An 18,966-nucleotide genomic window follows, 5' to 3' on the forward strand; every position below is an offset into this window, starting at 1 on the left:
GTGGCGGCGCGTTTAGTGAGCCGGCGTTGTCCGCCGCCCAGGGCGGGGTCGGTACAGAGATTGAACCCAAGCATAAAAAGAAATATCTAATGTCATGTGTTTAACAATAAAATAAAATATTGATACAGCACTGAATGGGTCGGCAACTGCAAATTTATTATGTACATATGGCATGAAGACATAACAAAAATATAACATAATCAATTCAGTATTTAGAGCAGAGAGGTGTTGAACCTCAAATGAACAGGCGCACACACACAATGCAGAGATATCTGCATGACCACTGTCCAGTGTACAAATCCCTTTCATTAAAATACACAGGCGCACACAGAGAAGAAATGCTCATTGTCCAAAACAACAATAGAGGGTAGTTTGTGAGTAGCTAGTGTATCTCTTGCCTGTGTGAGGCAGTAGTGAATCATAGTGCATAGCAGTTAGACTAATGAGACTGAGCAATGCTGGAAAAGTACTCCAACATGTCCTGGATGGTAAAGTCCATGGTGATTCCAGATCCAGGGTAGCATCTGCCGATCAAATCTTCAAAGTGCTTGTACTGACGGATGAACTCGTCTTGCATGGAGTGCCACACCACCTGGTGGAGAAAAACAGGAAGGGCAACAGAGAGGAGATGAAGAGACGTGACGCCACTTATCAGCTGAGCAGTTCGACCCCTTAAAATGTTTCATTTCTCACCTGTAGCAGACTCTCTTCTTCACACAGATGTTTGTCCACCTTCTTGTAGAGGTTGTCAAGTCCCTTTTTCACCTCTTTGCCAGGATACTCTTTGATAACTTTACGCAGCTCTTGTTTGTTGAAGGCCAGCTGGTAGCTCACCTCCTCCTCGCGAACGCCCTGGGCTACACGTGCCTCAACTCCTTCAAAGAAATGCTGCAGGAGAAAGTTAAGAGTTTACCACCGCTGAGTAAATGCTCACATCCTGCATATCACCACTCATGTCCAGGAACACGCCAAATGTTTGTGATAACTCTTAAAATACACTATGACTTACATTTAGTTTTTCCAGAGGCTGGCCCAGAGAGTTGATCACATAAGACTGCAGATGGTCTGTGTATTTGTGCTTGGCCTCTCGCCTCTCAGCCTCCAGGCATGAGATCTTTAGACGTGACAGTGTGGAAAAGATGTGGTGGAAGTTCTCCATCATCACAACGTCCCGCGGCGTCTTCTGGCTTTCATTGGCCACCTTCTCCACTAAAAAAACAAACTATATTCAGAACTTTGTTTACCAGACATCACATAAACACCACATCATCTATAGCCAAGAAGCAGGTGCTTTTGGTTGACCAGCGGTCTCACCATTCATGAAGACAGCCCTGATAAGTTTGACATAAGCTTTATCCAGGTCCCCTCTGCGCTCTGCGTTACGGAAGATTGTTTCAGCCAGCTCGGCAAACTCCTCAAAGCCAGTAACAAAAAGCAGGATCCCAACTTTGCTTTTCTTAGAAATCTTCACTTCCTCCATCTGTCTGATCTGTCCAGACTGTGAGAAAAAATAGATTGTGTTGGCACGATATCTCCATTTTCAAAAGACGAGAATATTCCTCATCTTTTGGACTCTACTCACAATGCATTTGTCAAAGTTCCTCTTGACAGTGACCAGCACATTTCCCAAAGTAGTGCTGAGGTAAGACGCCGGGTCAACGTTCTCAGCTGTCCACACATGGTGACTCATCTTCACCAGCATGTACAGAGAGTTGAAGCTGTCTATCTTGTCGCCCAGAGCAATGAGACTGTTGAGCTCCGTCTCGATGCTCTGGAAGATTTTGTTCATCATCAGCCGCACCATGTCTTTCCTTGAGTCACGGGGAGGGAAACGAGTGAACGAAACAGAAAGTTGAGGGGGAAAAAAGCAGTGACAAGTGAAACAAGGATAAGGGAGCGATTCATAGAAAATATAAATAATGTTTCTGGCAGAGAAGATGACTTATATACTTATACTGCCACTGCTGTGCCACTACTCACTCTGATGACATGGAGTATCTGTGTTCAGCCTGGGCAGGCACTCTTGACAGCATGCCTCCATCTGATTCCTCTGTTTCAGGCTGACAAGAAAAGAGACATAAAACATGACAAATCTAAACAAACATCTGCTGACATATATGAATGATGCTGTAACTACAAACAAGCCGTGCCTGTTATTGCTCTATTATATCACGCTTTCAGGCAAGAAAAATGTTCCAATTTCAGATGCCACCACACATGAGTACAGCTTCTAACAACAACGACAACTCATCAGCAGGTGGTGTACCGTAAGATCCTCCTGTCACCTATTTCAGATACCTGGTCATATTTACCTGAGCAAGAGGGGGTGTAACTGTCGGGTGCTGCTGCAGCTTGAAGAACTTGCTAATGAAGTCTTGTTCTGCAAGACACAGAGGCTCCAGCTCACTGAGGACCTGCTCAAATATCTGCAAATAAGAAATACCCACAATTTAATCTCTCAGCACAGAGCAACATGTGGACACAACATGTTTTATTTCCATTCCACATTTAATGTAGGGCTGGGCGATATGTCGAAATATATTCTATATATTTAAATATTAATTAATGTGCGATACAGCAGATGACCATATTTTCATTGTCAACTGCTGTGAAGCCGTAGTAACTTTACATAAACAGGGACTTTTTAACTTATTTTCTGTGGCAGCAAACACAACACACAGACTTTCAGTAACTATTATACCGTGACCTGAGCTCATCTACACACTTTGTGGCTGACTAAAGAAACATAACTGCCCCCAACACACCGGGAATGACTCGCTTTCACAAGAAACCTGCTCGACTCTATCACACACACAGGTTACCCACAAAGCCAGCAATAGGGGAGGGCTCGGCTGTGACACATAAGTGCAGTTAGGCTGTGGGTGTGCTACCCAGAGGTGGAAGAAGTCCATTACTTAAGCAAAACTACTAATACCAACCTCGCTGTGAAAATACGAGTAAATTTTATGCAAAACTGACTTAGTCATTGTGCAGCAAAATGGTCCCCAGTCGGCGTTTTCGTATTATATATGATGTTTTCGGATTAATATTACTGCTTTAATGCGCATGCTGCATTTTACTGCTGTGGATGTTAAAGGTTGAGCTAATTTGAACAAATTTATATATTGTTCGGTGGTTTATATTACATCAATGCATCATATTCTGCAAGGTTAACATGTTTGCATTTCTATTTGAGAATGTACGGTATGTTATTTTAGACAAAATGTGTATATCGAGAACTATATTGTGTATTGCGATATAGCCTAAAAATATCACAGTATTATTTATAAGCCATATCCCCCAGCCCTAATTTAATGGTTTGAGTAAATATTTGTATCACTGGCTGTGTCACCTTGTCAAACTTGGTCCTGTCGGCCACGTCCAGGTCGGAGGCGGACATGTTGCCCATGTCCAGCAGCGAGGAAGACTGGGACCGCCGGCTGTTGGAGCCCTGCACTGTCAGCTTGTTCAGGCTTGAGGTGGAGCCTGTCAGCTTCCCAGAGCTGCCATGAAGGCCTAACACAGCACAACAAATACAGTGTGATCCAATGGCAAGCGTTTAATCAGAATGACTCCAAGTCCAAGTGAAGACTTAGAGAAGTCTATTATGACACTTTTAAAATAAATTGTGTAGTAAAATCAACAAAAATAACATGCATATCAATGGTTAGCTTTATTTTAGGCATTTATCATAGAATCAGAATATGTGGTGATGCATTCAGTCGCGCTGTGAAGATTTTGCACAAACCAACCAGGTACATGGCGAGGTAATGGTTGGCAGGGCTTGAGGTGATATGTATCAAGGTGGCGAAGGGCTTTGAGCAAAGGGTTTCTCTTAGTGCAGCTACATAAGGCACAGTGGTAAGAAGCACAGTGGGTAATTAACAGTGGAACAGCTCTGTCTGAATGTCATACTTACTTTCTGTTTCCTGTTTGAGTGCACTCTCTTTCCGCGGAAGCGTGGCTGCAGCCAGTTAGAAAGGCAGGCATCAAAGACAGAGACAGGTTAGGCTTACAACATGCAGCATGGGAGGGGTGAGGCTAGATGTTAGATGTACGAGGTTACACATAAGCTGACGTGCACTGCAGTGGCTTGGATGGGCTTGTAGCTTGTCGGACAAACCTTAGGAAAACAAATTCTTTCTTTCTTTTTTTTGTTTTCAACAGGAAAAGCTAATACAGAATGCAGAAAGCAGATTACTATAATTCTGCCAAAACCAAAGCTCAACCAAGAGTCTTTTTCAGAATTTAAATAGTAAGAAGAATAGATAATTTAATTTCTACAGTCCTGTTGCAAAGGGAAAAAAGAGACAACATCACAAGGTAAAACAAGAGGCAGGACTTGAGTACTTGGAAACACATTCGGTGGGAAGATATGATTTTGGTGTGATGCAGAAAAGGCTATAAAAGAATGAGGCCTTGTTTCGTTATTTATACATGAATATTCCATTAATTTCTGTGTGATAGTGTAATACAAATACTGGAAAAAATAATGCAGAAATGCAATGAAATTCTCACTGCCTTTGAGTGAACTACATGTTATAGAAAAGGGAGAAAAAGACAAAAACTATAAAAACCTAATCACACATCACAACATGCTTCATGTCTGTGTCGACAGGGCTGTGAATAGCAGCTCTTACCAAACTTGCCCTTGGCCTCCTTGGTTGTACCCGCCATCTTTATCTTGGCAACCTCAAAGAACTCTTTGATTTCTCGTTCATACAATCTACTCATATAGTCAACATAGGTCTAAAAAAGAAGAGGAGATGATATTTGTTTAGATGCTAAACACCACATTAGGAGGACTCAGTATTAAAGGAATAATTCAACATTTTAAAAATATACTTATTTGTTTTCTGGCTGAGAGTTACATGAGGAGCTCAATACTGCACGCATCTGTATGCTAAATATGAAGCTACAGTCACTAGACAGTTAGCTTAGCATAAACAGTGGAAACCGGGAAAAACAGCTAGTCTGGCTCTGTCCAAAGCTAATAAAATCAGCCTACGAACACCTCTATAGCTCACTAATGAAAATGTTATATCTAGTTTGTGTAATCCTTAAAATAAACAAAATGTGAAAACAACAATGACATTGCCAGGCAAGCTGTTTACCCCAATTTCCAGTCTTTATGCCAAGCTGACCAATCCCCTTCTGGTTAAAGTATAATATTGAAGTCATAATCCTAAAGATTTTCATCAAATCAACCCCCCTTTTTAAAACTATTTAAGGTTTGCATTTTTTCTGCAATAGCCATTTATTCTATTTACTTATGGCGGTATCCGCCATTTCCGAGCCTGATTTAAAGTGCCTTCCCAGACATGAGGCAGTCATAAGAAATGGTGCAAGCATGTAATCCAGTGTCATTTTCAAAGTATCAGCCTCAGTTTATTGTTTACTCTTCATTACAGAGCTGTTTATATTTACTGCTAAGTAGTTCTACCATTTTATTCTGTCGCTGCTTCACATTAAAAGCATTAAACTCTATTATTGCCATTTAACACGTTTGTGTCGCCAAATCAGCCAAGACTGAAATCTTAGGGAATACGCCTTTAACTGACAAACATGAGAGTGTTATAAATCTTGTCATATGACTCTCAGCAAGGAAGTGAATAAGAGCATTACTCCTGTCCCTTTAAGTATTGTGTCAAATATCAGCACTGACCCTGGACAGGCCCTCGTACTTCTCCCTGTGGGTATTCTTCAGCCACTCCATGAGCTTGGCATAGCGCAGCAGGTCCCTGTGGAGGGGGCTGTGTTTGGGCAGAGTCAGCTCAACTGTGTGCTGTGACAGGGTGGAGCTCTGGTCATGGCCCTGAATGACAGATTGAGGGGAGACACAATTAGCAACACATTCAATAAATGACTTAGTATAGACAAACCTAATATTAAGTCCCATTCCATGTTTCTGTATACATACAAACACACGGCAATATTTATCTTGCTTCCTATCACAAACATCAGTGGATAAGATATATTACCGCAAATTATCATGACACCGGGTGTTTACAAGGTAAAAAACACATTGTTCAACAAGTCCACCATTTCTTCAGCTCAGCTTATTGACAAGCTTATTGAAAAGTGCAACTCTTACTGCCATACCGATGTTCCCCTCACTTACCCTCACTTTCATCTTCAGTATCAGTATAGTTCAGTATCTACTGCTTGGACATGCACGCAGGGCAGACAGGCAGATTTTATGATATAAGACCTTTTGCAACAAAGCCAAGTTAGCACCCAAACACAAAAAGAAGCTCTTAGCTGAGTGCAGACAGTTGGTGAAGGAGAAAGATGAACGATGCCTCTTCAGCTTTGAGATCAAATGACAAATGTTAAGTTGTAAGAAACATATCCCATGCAGTAACTAATGGGCAATGGATGGCCTCGTGTCTCTGAGGTAATGACATGTAAGTTGGAGTGAGGTTTCAAACATTAGCAAAGAGGGGGCAAGTGGGGGTTGCTGTGAGGGTACTCACTGGAAGCGACAGACAGGAGGACCTATAGAACTGAGGGATGGTCATTTTGAAGTGACTGAAGTGGTTGAACTGACACAGAGACAGAGAGCAGAGTGGGATGATTCAAAGTGAGCAACACAGAGAGTCAAGAATAGGAGGGACACAACTAGAAGGAAAGGACACAAGGAAGTCCAGTCACAGCTAAACAGGAAGTCCATGGGGGGGGGGGCTGGAAAAGAAGAGAAGAGACTGCAGACCTCCCTGGCGCAGCAGTCTTACACCGGCAACATGTGAGGACAACACCTCACATAAGTATTAGCAAAATGTACTTATGGTATCAAAAGTAAAAGTACTCATTCTGTAGTAAAAGTACCTGTGTAATAGTTATATTATTACATATTATAAGAATTGAATATTACTGCAACAATGTGTAAGCAGAATGTTACTGTTTCAGCTGGTCGAGGTGGAGTTAGTCCCCCCCTCCAAAAGGGTCACCAGATTAATCTGAGGGGTTGTGATATGATTAATGGGAGAGGAAATCGGTTTTCTTTCTTTTGACTTTTCTCTAATCTTTGCTTTTTTTATATACTGGATAATGTGTCTTAAACATTTACTGAAATGAGAAGTTTAAAGGGGAAATAGCTCCTTGGTGGGAATGCTCACAACTCATACACATCGGGCTCCAACAACACACAGCTTTTTCGGTGGTCACAAGCCAAAAAGGTTAGGAACCACTGGTTTAATCTTAACAATGTGTTGTATTTTATAAAATTATCATGCGTTTCTTTTTAAGTTAAAAACCTTAATCTGAAAAGTAACTATTAAACTACAGCTGTCACATAAATGCAGTGGAGTAAACGTAGATGCTGCAACTTAGAAAGTAGAGCAATGCTATACTAAATGTTAAACATTGTAGCCCTTGTAATCATAGCGTGACTCTTACCTGGTGAACAAATACATTGTTGAGGTGATTGGTGAGGCGGCGAGCAAAGGTGTCTCTCAGCTCGGCAAACAGGAGCTGCTGCTGAGTCACTGCCATCAGCTTGTCGTGGCCTTTGGAAGAAAAATGACGACACTTTGATAGCCAAGTTCAGTATTAACAGGCTGGGAAAATCAGCATTTATAAGCAATCGGCATCCACATCAATTGTATAAATCTGCTTGTAACCACACCAAAGGTAACTTTTTTTTTTCAAAATGCGTTAAGTTTTGCAGCTTCTGAGAGTCGCACACCAACACCGTAAGAAACAACTGATTTAGCCAATCAACAAGTAAATGTGTAGACTAACCTGGTCGGAGGGCCACGTTCATGCACTGCAGAAGAGCTTCAGAGGCATTGATGCAGGCTTCGATACCTTTAGGGGAGGTCAGGTCCCCCTCCTGCAAGGCTCTGATGTGTCCCTTTGACAAGTCCATGTAGTTCTACATGAGGAAAGACATGCCCTCAGTTGTCAAGCAAAGTCTAACAATCTTGCAAATAAATTATTATAGGTTTAAGGCTTCACAACTTGTTAAGGAGTTTTATATACATTTTAAAAAAGGATCTCAAATATCTACATTTTCATATTCCAAATATGAAATTCCATGTTAATATTTTCACACATCCAACAGATCTCTGCTAATTGTCTTAACATCAGCTGATGCCTTAAGTGTGCTACTTGATTTAGTAATACGAGAATTCAAATGTGTTCCTAACCACTAAGAACTGGATCTCATCCAGCAGTTTGCCGTTGTTGGTGTTGCTGATCTGGATGAGGCGGTTGCTCTGTGAGATCTGGTCCATCTGATCCTTCACGCTCTGGAGCATCTCCTCATAGCTGCTCAGCTTTCCCTCAATGGTGTCCACCTCACCCAGCGCCTCATCCAGCAGTTGCATCAGGATATTGACCTGCTTCTCTGATGCCATGATGGACTGGATATTGGCCTTAAAGTAGAAAACAATGAAGAGGGTATTAATAGGTTTCTTTTAATGTTTCCATCCAAACTCACAGGCAAAAAAAAAAAAAAATCCCACTGAAGAACAATACTTCTTATGCTTTTCATTCTGGTTTTACTTTGCTTCACTCACCCCATCTAGAACATGCAGCTCCCTGGAGAGCTGCTCTGTGAAAGCCTCAGCATTGGAGATGGCGTACTCGCACATCTCCATCATGCTCTCAATGTCCTGCTCTTCGCGGGTGCTCAGCTCCTGGTAGTCGTCCAGAGCGTCCTCATCGCCGCCGGCAACACTCTGACTCTCACCGCTCGGCACCGACTCTAATCCCACAAACAGAGATGGTAATGTATGTTAAAAACACTAGTGTCAAGACACCTCCCGGTATCTTCGACAGACCGGGTTTTAGACGCCTCTTGTAAGAACAACTAAAGCCAAAAGTACCTTCGGCAATAGGGAACCGTCTTTAAACACATTTTGAATAAGTTTTAAAAAATTGTACTTGTTTACCACCAGTTACTCATTTTCTACCAGTCATGTGAAGTAACCTACAATCTGAAACGGCCAAATTTACACCTCTATATTTGTTCTGGCTGATAGACCTCTGTAAAATAAATTGAAGTACAACAACTGCATTTATTCTAACAATTATGGGCTATAAGTTTCGGTCAAATTAGATGCAGAGTACATTACATGAACACATGTCAGTGAATAATCCTATGATGAGGTAAATGTGTGTTATATGATGACCAAATGAATCATGCCCACCCGTAGTGTCAAACAATTCAAACAGAAGGAGCTTTAAGGAGGTGAGAGTGTCTAATGAGAATGGTAGTTTGAGGTCATGAGATAACGATGGAGAGGAGTGAGGAGGGGAAAGTTAAGTCCTACCAACCTTCCGCTTTAGGAAGTTCTGGCCAGAGAAAGTTTAAGAGAGAAAAGTGAGAATAAAGAAGAATTTAACACAGAAAGCCATACCACAAACCAAGATACAAAGAAGAGGTTGAATACTTAAAAACATGCTATTAATAAATAAAATAAACAAAAATCCATCAGATTCTCACTTCTGGGATAAATTAAAATATCCTCAAACATGACCAACACACACTTCGATCAACACTTTTTGGTTTAAAGAGGTGCTATTATGCTTTTGGGCTTTTCCTCTCTCCTTTATGGAGTTATATATCTTTTTTGTGTATGTAATAGGTTTACAAAGTGAAAAAGCCCAAAGTCCAGCCCAAAGGGAGTTCCCATCTCCCACAGAAAACTCTGCTCTGAACTGCCTGAAAACAGCTTGTTTGTAGTCCAGCCGCTTCCCTTTCATACAGGGATGAAAGCTAAATGCACCTCATATAACGCTTGCTAAGCGACTACTCCGACACGCCCTCAAAAACACCAGTGAAAAAAAACACTGAGCTGCAGCACACACCTCTCCTCTCCCTTCCAAACACTAGCTACCCTCCAGGCAGTCGATGGACATGAAGTTGTTACTGTGATGTAGAGACAGAGCTCAGTTACAACTTCATGGATGAAAGATCCATTTGTTACAGATTAATAACTCATCACTCTGAAACTCTTGCTCCAGTCCATGTTGCCAAGCTGGTCAGCAACATGCAGGCTAAAGCTGAATCGAAGCGGTTTACGAGCTTCTCGCTGACCCCACCCTTCTCTGCTTCTGATTGGCTAGTAGTCCTTAACTAGGAACTGCGCATGTGCAACTCCCAACAAAGATCATTTAGAGACAAGATGCATCACTCCATAGCTAAAACTAAGCCTTGAACACAGGGTGAAAAGAGGAGCTGCAGCAATGTGCAGTATGAAAAAAAAAAAAGGTGTTTTTTGAAAATTAAACCATATAAACCTGTTCTGGTACAACCCCTAAATAGGATTTTGAACCTGAAAATTAGCATAATACCACCTCTTTAAGAGAAGGAGACCGGTCTTTAAACAAATATAATCAAATCATGAAAAGAGGCATGCGCTCACAGCGGGTGGTTAGAGTAAGGACAGAGCGTTTCCACACCTTCCAGCAGCTGAGAACTGACATTCACAAACTCCACCTTCTTCCTCAGGTATCGCTGGTTCAGCTTCCAAATGCAGGAGATAAAAGAGTTTTTTTCAGCTGTGCTGCTGGCCACCCAGCGGTACACCTTCTCAAAGTGAAGGTCAAATTCAGGATTTTCCTAAACCATAGGAGTATATATATATGAGCACTGAATGAAGGAGAAAAGGGACACTTATAACAACTGAACAAGGTAATGGGTGATAAATGAATTATCTGACCTTGCTTGCATCTTTGGCATCTACTTCAGTCAGATCTCGGAGCTCCCATGTCTGCTGCCGTTTGTAGAAGTCCCCTTTATCGGACTTCTTCACCTTAACCACTTTAACCTGCACAGGCCTCTCTGTGGTAACTGGAAGAGAAAAGCCCATTGCTATAGAAACATTTACTTGATCTTTAACAGTTATTTACTGTCGTTTCTGTGGTTATAATGCACTTACCTGTCGCGCACAAGAAGCAGTTCTTCTTTTTCTTTCCTGCCTTACAGACGTTAACAATGCCGAGGAGACGCTCATCGTTGGGTGTGAAGATGTCCCTCTGGAGTGCATGCTTGATGGCTGTCATGGTGGACGCTATCATGCAGAACATAGCAGGTACTTATTATTATGACTGCAAGGGACACTCATGCATCATTCTGTACATATATAAACACAAATGCTCTGATTCCAGTTTCTTCCATGTAAATATTTTCCGACTTCTTTACTCATCTATGACAGTAAACTGAATATCTATATCCATCTACAGAAATGTATCAAAAATATGATCAATGTTAACTTTTAAGGACACAGACCATTTTACATGCCTTTATATCATCATGCCTGGATTACTGCAACAGCCTTTTTACTTGATTGACACAAAAAACTATTGATCGACTCCAGAATGTGCAGAACTCAGCTGCCAGGCTTTTAACCAGAATAAAGAAATATGATCACATCACCCCTGTTTTAGCTTCATTACACTGGCTCCCAGTATATTTTAGAATAGATGTTAAAATGTTTTAGATTACTTTTAAAGCTTTTCATGGCCGTTCTCCCTGTTAAAATTCAGACCTTTTAGTCCAATCCACACCAACATGTACCTTGAGATCCTCAAGCAGAGGTGTTTTGTCTGCTCCAGAGTTTCTGACAACTAAAAGGTACAAAGCGTTTGCAGTCAGCAACAGCCTGCCTGAGGAAATCAGGGCAGCTGAGTCAGTGAACTCTTTTAAATCCCTTCTTAAAACATACTTTTATAGGAGAACCTTTCCCGATTTTAGTTGATTTTATTAATTTATTTTGTGTATTTTTATTTAAGTTTACCGTGTATCTTGTTATTTGTTTGAAATGTTTTATTGTCTTGTAAAAAGCACTTTGTAACAGGCTTTGAAAAGTGTTCTATAATTAAATTTCATGATTATTATTATCGTTATTATTATCTTTGGGTTGTGGACCAAACAAGACATTTGAGGATGTCATCCTGGACTATGGGAAACACAGACCAACATTTTTCACCATATTCTGACATTTTATAGACCAAACAACTAATCGATTAATTGAGAAAATAATCTACAGATTAATCCACAGTGAAAATAATCGTAAATTGCAGCTCTAAAACATCAAGTTTTACACGCCATCTATGCTAAGTTAGCCTTAAGTCAAGAGCATGTAACGTTACTTCCACAGTATCGGGTAGCGAAAGCCATTTAAAGACAAAATATACATTAGTTTGCTGTCATTTTGATACGCACATATACCATAAATGTACTTAATTGTTTTGTAACTCATTATTTCAGATGTCACCTTAACGTTTTGTGTCTCTCACTTCAAACACTCATCTAAGTTAACGGTATTAATTGGCGTTATCAGGTTTGCTAACAGGATAACAGAGGACGCTGACATTAACGTTAACTCCACAATAGTGACTCGAAAACACCACAGCCAGGTGTTTTTAAAGTCAGCTAACGGTACTGGTGTTGGCGACTGAGAGTGATGAAGCACCCAGAGGCCCTTCCCAAAGATAAAGCACCGAAGTCCTTTCAAGCTAATCCGTCATTAGCTTGCTGGCTAATGACGTTTCTGCTAGCTTGAGAGAGCTAGCCACTGTTAGCATCAATTACGCTACTTGCACTTTACAGGCAAAGGTTGTGACTACATCAGCGAAATAAGCAACGAAACCACTGTGCGTTTTAATTGAAAGCAGAGGTATATATCGCAAGAAGCCGTTACCTTGTTTATCAGCCCACCAGCACTTCGCAAAGCCCCGCCCTCTCACTTCCTGGTTCACAGACGGTGTCAAGTGACAGCGACAACGTCAACATCCACCCAGATCCACCCACAGAGGCAGTAACAGTTACAGTGATGCTCCATCCTGTTTCCCCAGCTCTCTTGATCCTAGATTTTAAACGATCAAACACGTATTTTAAAAGTATCATTATTTTACTGAGTAAAATAAATTACTCTACTTTTTAAAAACCTAATCTTGCGGCCAAGTGTCCTCTTTGTGCATACTTTGTATACATATTCTAAAATTCATTGCTATGTAATCATATTACCACACAGCCAATCTGTGACTATGAAGTATTCATATAAAAACTATATTATATTATACATTGTATATTATTATATAATTCTTCAAAACATCTCCATACATTCCTCATACATACTGTAATTATTTCAAAAGATCCTAAATAAATGTGTACACCCAAAGTGAATATTTTATATATATACAAAATATAGGATAATTAATGGACTATCCTCTTTATGTGTTCTACTGAGGGACCATTTCAGAAGTTGAGGTGGGTCAAAAGCACAGAGGGACAAAAGGCAGGTTAAATTAAGGCCTCAAATTATGACTTGCATTTTTCACACATTTGAATGGATGGAAATCCAAGCAGACAATCGACTATAATATTTTACAGGCCTTGTGCTACAAATAGTATATAGTCATTTACAGACATTAGATGGAGGAAAGTCAGTTGCCTTTATCAGTGCTGGACAGTAACTAAGTAAATTTACTCCAGTATTTAGTGCTAACCACTGCACCACCGTGCTGCCCCACAGAAGAATTCATAATGAAAATAATTATAAGTTGCTGTCCGGTAGCTCCAGCAGTAAAATCCTGCTTTTACATGCAGGAGTAATAATAATCTACGCTTTTATAACAGTCATGCTATGATTTTATGGTAAATTTAGACTTACTTCAAACTACAACGTAGTTACAGGGACATTTTACTGGTAAAACTGTGTAACAATAACTTTTTAGCCTTAAAATAAGTCAGTCTTTATTTTTTCTGAAAGTAGCATCAGACTAACCTATGGGCAAACTTAAGCCTAACACTACAGACAGAAAATGGTCCTGTATTTATTTTTGAATAAGGTACAGATAAACACGCCTTTTAAACAAGAACATTTTCTTTGGATGAAGAAGAAACAACAACAAATAATTTGTTTTATATAAGCATTTACTTATCAGATTAATACATGCATATTGGACTTTGAATTTTGGATGGATTAAAAATGGATACAAATTTGCAGTGCAACCAATAATTACTACATAAAAGCAAGAAAACTGCCAACTGTTAACAGTATACAAATGTGTTTTACCAAAGAAGATACAACCGCTGTAATCTCGGTTGTAAGATACATCCATCAGGGGCACATTTGTGGTGTCTCATTATTGTAATCAGAGGTTTTCATCATGATGACACATATATCTTTTAGAGTTTTTTATTTGGTAGGTTTTACATTTTTGGCCTCTAACGTGCCATTTGGCGTCATGGTGGTACAGTTGTTAGCACTGCACAAGAACGTCGTGAGTTCAAACCCCGGTTGCCCCGGCCTTTCTGTGTGGAGTTTGCATGTTCTCCCCGATGTCAGCTGAGATTGGCTCCAGCCCCCCCGCGACCCTGTACGCAGGATAAGCGGTTGACGATGGATGGATGGATGGATGGATGGATGGACGTGCCATTTGAGATTATGATTGCAAAGACGCATACATGTTCTTCTTAGGACACCAGGTGGCATTGTTAAACCACAGTTTCTGTAAATACCATGTTTCTGTGCTTATGTGTTGTATTCTTCCACTTGATCTGTTGTTGTCAGTGTTTTGTCTGTGTTGTAGTGTAGTCATGTTTTTGTAGCAATAAAAGTAATTAACCATCTGTAGCAAAAGCTCTTTGAGGCCATTGAGACTGAATGACAACAGAGTCAACGCAGTGAGTCAGACATGTGATGGAAAAGAAAGTCACAGATTAGCAAGTGATCTGCAGACTTAGCCCCGAGGTACACTGACTGTGTTGAAGTTATTGTGCAGAGACAGCGCTGGATTTCCCAGCTGGTGAATGCTGTCATCAACAGTTAAATTCATGCTTTACTGCTACCTGTGACGTAAGCTTCCAAAAATGTCGTATGTTCTCATTTCTCCAGTTTCATCAGCCATCATGCAGCATAAACAATGCCTTATGTGTCCAGGTTAACAACGCAGTAATATTTTCTTTAGAGAATTATCTCGTACAAGTATTATTCAGGGAAAGAACACAGTATTACTGTGGAGTGTGGAACATCATTTTGCAGACTTTTCGCATGCTGCAAACATGTTCATGTTTGTGTTGACATGAATATCCCTGGAAATTACTGTCTTTCCTCTGGTAGTGAGAAAAGATCATCATTGTGATTACAGCTCATGACTATTATATGTTGTGTAGACATATCATTTGACAAAGTTATTGTTTTAATATGGAAATAAAAAACACTACTATTATACTTAATATAATTCATAGAAAATGGTGGAGTTACAGTGAGTCCATCCAGTACTGGTCTTTTTGAACGGACATTTTGATAGATTAAAATAGATTCTTTACAGACCTTTAAAATAAATATTCACTGAAAGACTTTAAGAACTCCCATCACTCTCATCATTATCATCAAGAGGTCATAAATGGGACTGATATTTATTCTGTTAGACCTACCTACACCTCATGAGGTCACATTTATCATTTTATGTTCGCAGTTTAATGAAAATATTGTATAATATACACTCTTTTCTTCATGTTATTTTATTCACAAGTGATGAAATATTCTTGTTTTACAGCCCAACATGTGTAACATACATCTAAACACCACACATATCCCATATACACACATTAAAAAACAGACAGACACGCAGACACACACACACACACACACACACACACAGACATACACACACACACAGAGCCATTACCTTTATTCAACATTTCTATTTTGCCACATGTTGTGCTTTCCTATAGTCATGATTCACCCATGGTTTCTGCCATTCTGGCACTTACTGACTATATGTTTTGTTAATGCCAAAGGTCTGGAGGCAGTGCTGACGTTGATGCTCCTACAACAGATTGACGTCGGCACAAAAACAATGACCTCAAGCGTGGTAGATTGGACTGCAGAAAACCCTGTTGGCTTTTGTGGGAATGTAACATTATGATACAGAACTTATTAAGTCAGTTTAGAGGAGGAACATAAACTTGTTGCGGTGGACTCTGCAGGTGAGAGGCGCTCCCACTAAATTAATTTGTTGTGTCAGGAAGGCACTACGCTGATGGGGGAGCCCCAGTGACATGCACAACGGATGACTTACAAACAAAAGGGCTTTTTATGCCTGTGGTGCAGCGTCAGGGGAAGGTGATTACATCTGTGTAATCTACATTTGACATTCACACACTGGTGATTAAAGGCTAATAGCATTTTCTATTTCTGTTTGGAATCAGAAACGTATGAGTTGCTATCTGGATGGCATTTAGTGCAGCCCTTTACTGTGCTTGAAGGAGGCATCATCACTATTGTTTTAGATGCATATTTGTTGTATTGTCAGAAATTATTAAATCTACAGACTGACTAATAATACACTACTTTGAGTGACTTCACTTGTAGTTGAGGTCATATCTTTTACAGATTGGACATCAAACAGCAACCTAAAATAAACACAAAACCTCTTCAGTTACTTATTGAATCAAGTGTCCTTCTGCCACAGTTATGGTATTTTCTCCCATGATGTGGCTTTCACAGTTGAATCCTGGAAGAAGCACATAATAGTAGCACCTGAATCTAACAGTATACACAAACACCCTATCGGTTCACTTTGGTAACCCCATCCCAAGGTGAGGTCTTCGCTCATCACTGCTGAATTTCATAGAGAGGAACATGCCGGTCTTCCAAACTGAAGTAAGCATGAGAGCAGCTATTACATGAGCAATGCTCCGTGTAAAGCTCTTTGCCTGTTAGGAGGGTCGATCACATGTGCGATTTTGTTTTAAAGTAATCATGTAATTTAAAGTGTGCGTGCGTGTGTGTGTGTGTACATGTGTGCTCTTGCAAGAGTGCTCTCCTGTGTGTTTGTGTGGGGTCAGAGATATAGGTGAGGGGGAGAGAGAGAGAGAGAGAGAGAGCACGCACATGCGAGAGTGACGAAATAAAGAGAGAGGATTATAATGAATGAATACAGTATGAAGACAAAAAGGAATTCAAAATGCTGACGTCTGTACAGAAAATAATACATGAGAATAAATCAGATTTGAGAAAGAATAACTGTGAAAGAAGATTTTATCTTGTTTGGGACCTTTACATTTATTTTTCGGTCTGTTAACCCATTTTCTCTGCATGCATGTCATTCTTTTTAACTCTCTATAGTCATATGACAGTGTCACTATAAACAAAGTTTGGTTAGGTTTAGTGGATAAATTAGTGGATCAATGTAGCTTTTATGCATATGATTTTGTGATGTTAATCAACAGCTGGCTAGTGGGAACAACAGCTGAGGTGTTGTTTACTTTGCACGTTATCTCAAGCAAGATACCTGAAATGGTACTGATGAGCTTTAGTCAGTGGCTTTTAAAGTAAATTCTGTATATCTTTTGTAATTTTTGTTTTTGATATTATGAGAGTATTGAAACATTTGATATTCATTTTGCATAGGTGAAACATCGCACTTACATTTCGGTGTGACCAATTTTAAATAGCCTGTCAACATATTCTGGACATAAAATTCTGCTTCAAAAAGTTCTTAGACTGACAAAAAGTAGATCATTTATGAACCTCTGGTTTGGTTATTGATGCTCATGGGTCACCCACACCGGTGTTTTCACCTCTCAGGACTGTGTGGGTTTTTACCATAAGCTCGATTAACATCATCTGACTCCCTCCCTTCAGTGCTGCACGTGCGCGCAAGGGATAAACCCAGTAGCGATTGCCTTAGAGGGCGAAACTTATAGGAAATAGAACATCAGGTTCCACTTTCTAAAAAGATACACTTTATCATTTGCCCTATCCCTCTTTAAAAAGTTGTACCAAACAGTGACATAATAAAATCTGGAATGTGATTATACAGATGGCACATACACCGATCAGCCATAACATTATGACCAGTGGGTGGGATATATTAGGTTTTCAGGATTGAGGTTCATACTTTTATTTTGGATGTATTCTAGAAAATGTTTACATGCTTTAACGTTTAATTTAATTGCTTTTCTCATCCAGCACCCTCAGTTTGATTATATTGGAAAAACATAACTACTGCCAACATAGCTGCCGCAGCTAGTTCGCTTGTTGGCCCCTCCACTAGAATAGCTTTGCATGATTCACAGTTTTTAAAAAAAGTGTTTATCGAATTGGCCCTTAATGCAGCCCCTCTGTTCATCCTCTGCCTAAAACCGTTATAGCTCCTGTCTCTTTAAGGCCCCCTTCCCTTAAAGCTCACTTTATTCTGATTGGCCAACTTTCCGGAAGCCTGCAGAGGGGCTTGTGAAACTGAATGTATAAAAGGCCTTTCTCATTTCACAGTGTGTACCTCCTTGATTCCTCTCCTTCCCTCCCGCCTAGCCAGAGGAGTTGAGGCAGCAACGTTTAATGATATGAGATGTCCATACTTAATATGTCCACTGCTTTTTTATAGCCTCCCACTGTATTTTAGTTTAAGATCTGATGTCAGCTTGGCACAAAAGCAGAAAAAGCCATTGGAAAGCTAGTGTTCAGAGCAGTCTGAAGCAGGAAGCTTTTTGCTCACAGGGATTACTTTCCATAGGGTGGCACGGTGGTGCAGTGGTTAGCACTGTCGCCTCACTGCAAGAAGGTTGTGGGTTTAAACCCCGGTTGCCCCGGCCTTTCTGTGTGGAGTTTGCATGTTCTCCCCGTGTCTGCGTGGGTTCTCTCCGACTTCCTCCCACCGTCCAAAGACATGCGGATTAGGTTAATTGGTGACCCTAAATTGTCCTTAGGTGAGTGGTTATTTGTCTATGTGTGGCCCTGTGATGGACTGGCGACCTGTCCAGGTTGTACCCTGCCTTTTGCCCAATGCCAGCTGGGATTGGCTCCAGCCCCCCGCGACCCTTTACGCAGGATAAGCGTTTGATGATGGATGGATTACTTTCCATATTTTTACCTCATTTTACTCACTTTAGCCACATTTAAAATGACCATCCAACATTTTAACATTACATATATGACAGAAAATAAGGGAAAGCATAATAGGTCCCCTTGAGAACAACAACAAAAAAAGGTTTACTGTGGT

At 40.4% G+C, this 18,966-nt stretch overlaps 1 protein-coding gene across 2 annotated transcripts; it reads right to left on the bottom strand.

Moving 5' to 3' along the window:
- Positions 1 to 135: 135 nt before the first annotated feature.
- exoc1 (exocyst complex component 1) lies at positions 136 to 12,782 on the bottom strand. Of its 2 annotated transcripts, XM_046043464.1 has the most exons (19): positions 12,654 to 12,782; positions 10,890 to 11,021; positions 10,671 to 10,801; positions 10,411 to 10,570; positions 8,523 to 8,710; positions 8,151 to 8,378; positions 7,744 to 7,876; positions 7,399 to 7,508; positions 5,666 to 5,815; positions 4,641 to 4,749; positions 3,920 to 3,964; positions 3,353 to 3,516; positions 2,313 to 2,426; positions 1,981 to 2,060; positions 1,583 to 1,811; positions 1,315 to 1,498; positions 1,010 to 1,209; positions 694 to 888; positions 136 to 592 (listed from the first exon to the last, which is right to left on the bottom strand). In XM_046043464.1, the coding sequence occupies exons 2-19, from the start codon at positions 11,011 to 11,013 to the stop codon at positions 440 to 442; spliced, it is 2,697 nt and encodes an 898-aa protein (XP_045899420.1). In that variant the 5' UTR covers positions 11,014 to 11,021; positions 12,654 to 12,782; the 3' UTR covers positions 136 to 439. The 2 variants fall into 2 exon arrangements, with proteins under 2 accessions (XP_045899420.1, XP_045899421.1); XM_046043465.1 differs by lacking the exons at positions 3,920 to 3,964; positions 12,654 to 12,782.
- Between the last annotated feature and the right edge of the window lie 6,184 nt (positions 12,783 to 18,966).

Source organism: Micropterus dolomieu, unplaced genomic scaffold (genome assembly GCF_021292245.1).
Source record: "Micropterus dolomieu isolate WLL.071019.BEF.003 ecotype Adirondacks unplaced genomic scaffold, ASM2129224v1 scaffold_340, whole genome shotgun sequence".
Classification (NCBI taxonomy): Eukaryota; Metazoa; Chordata; class Actinopteri; order Centrarchiformes; family Centrarchidae; genus Micropterus; species Micropterus dolomieu.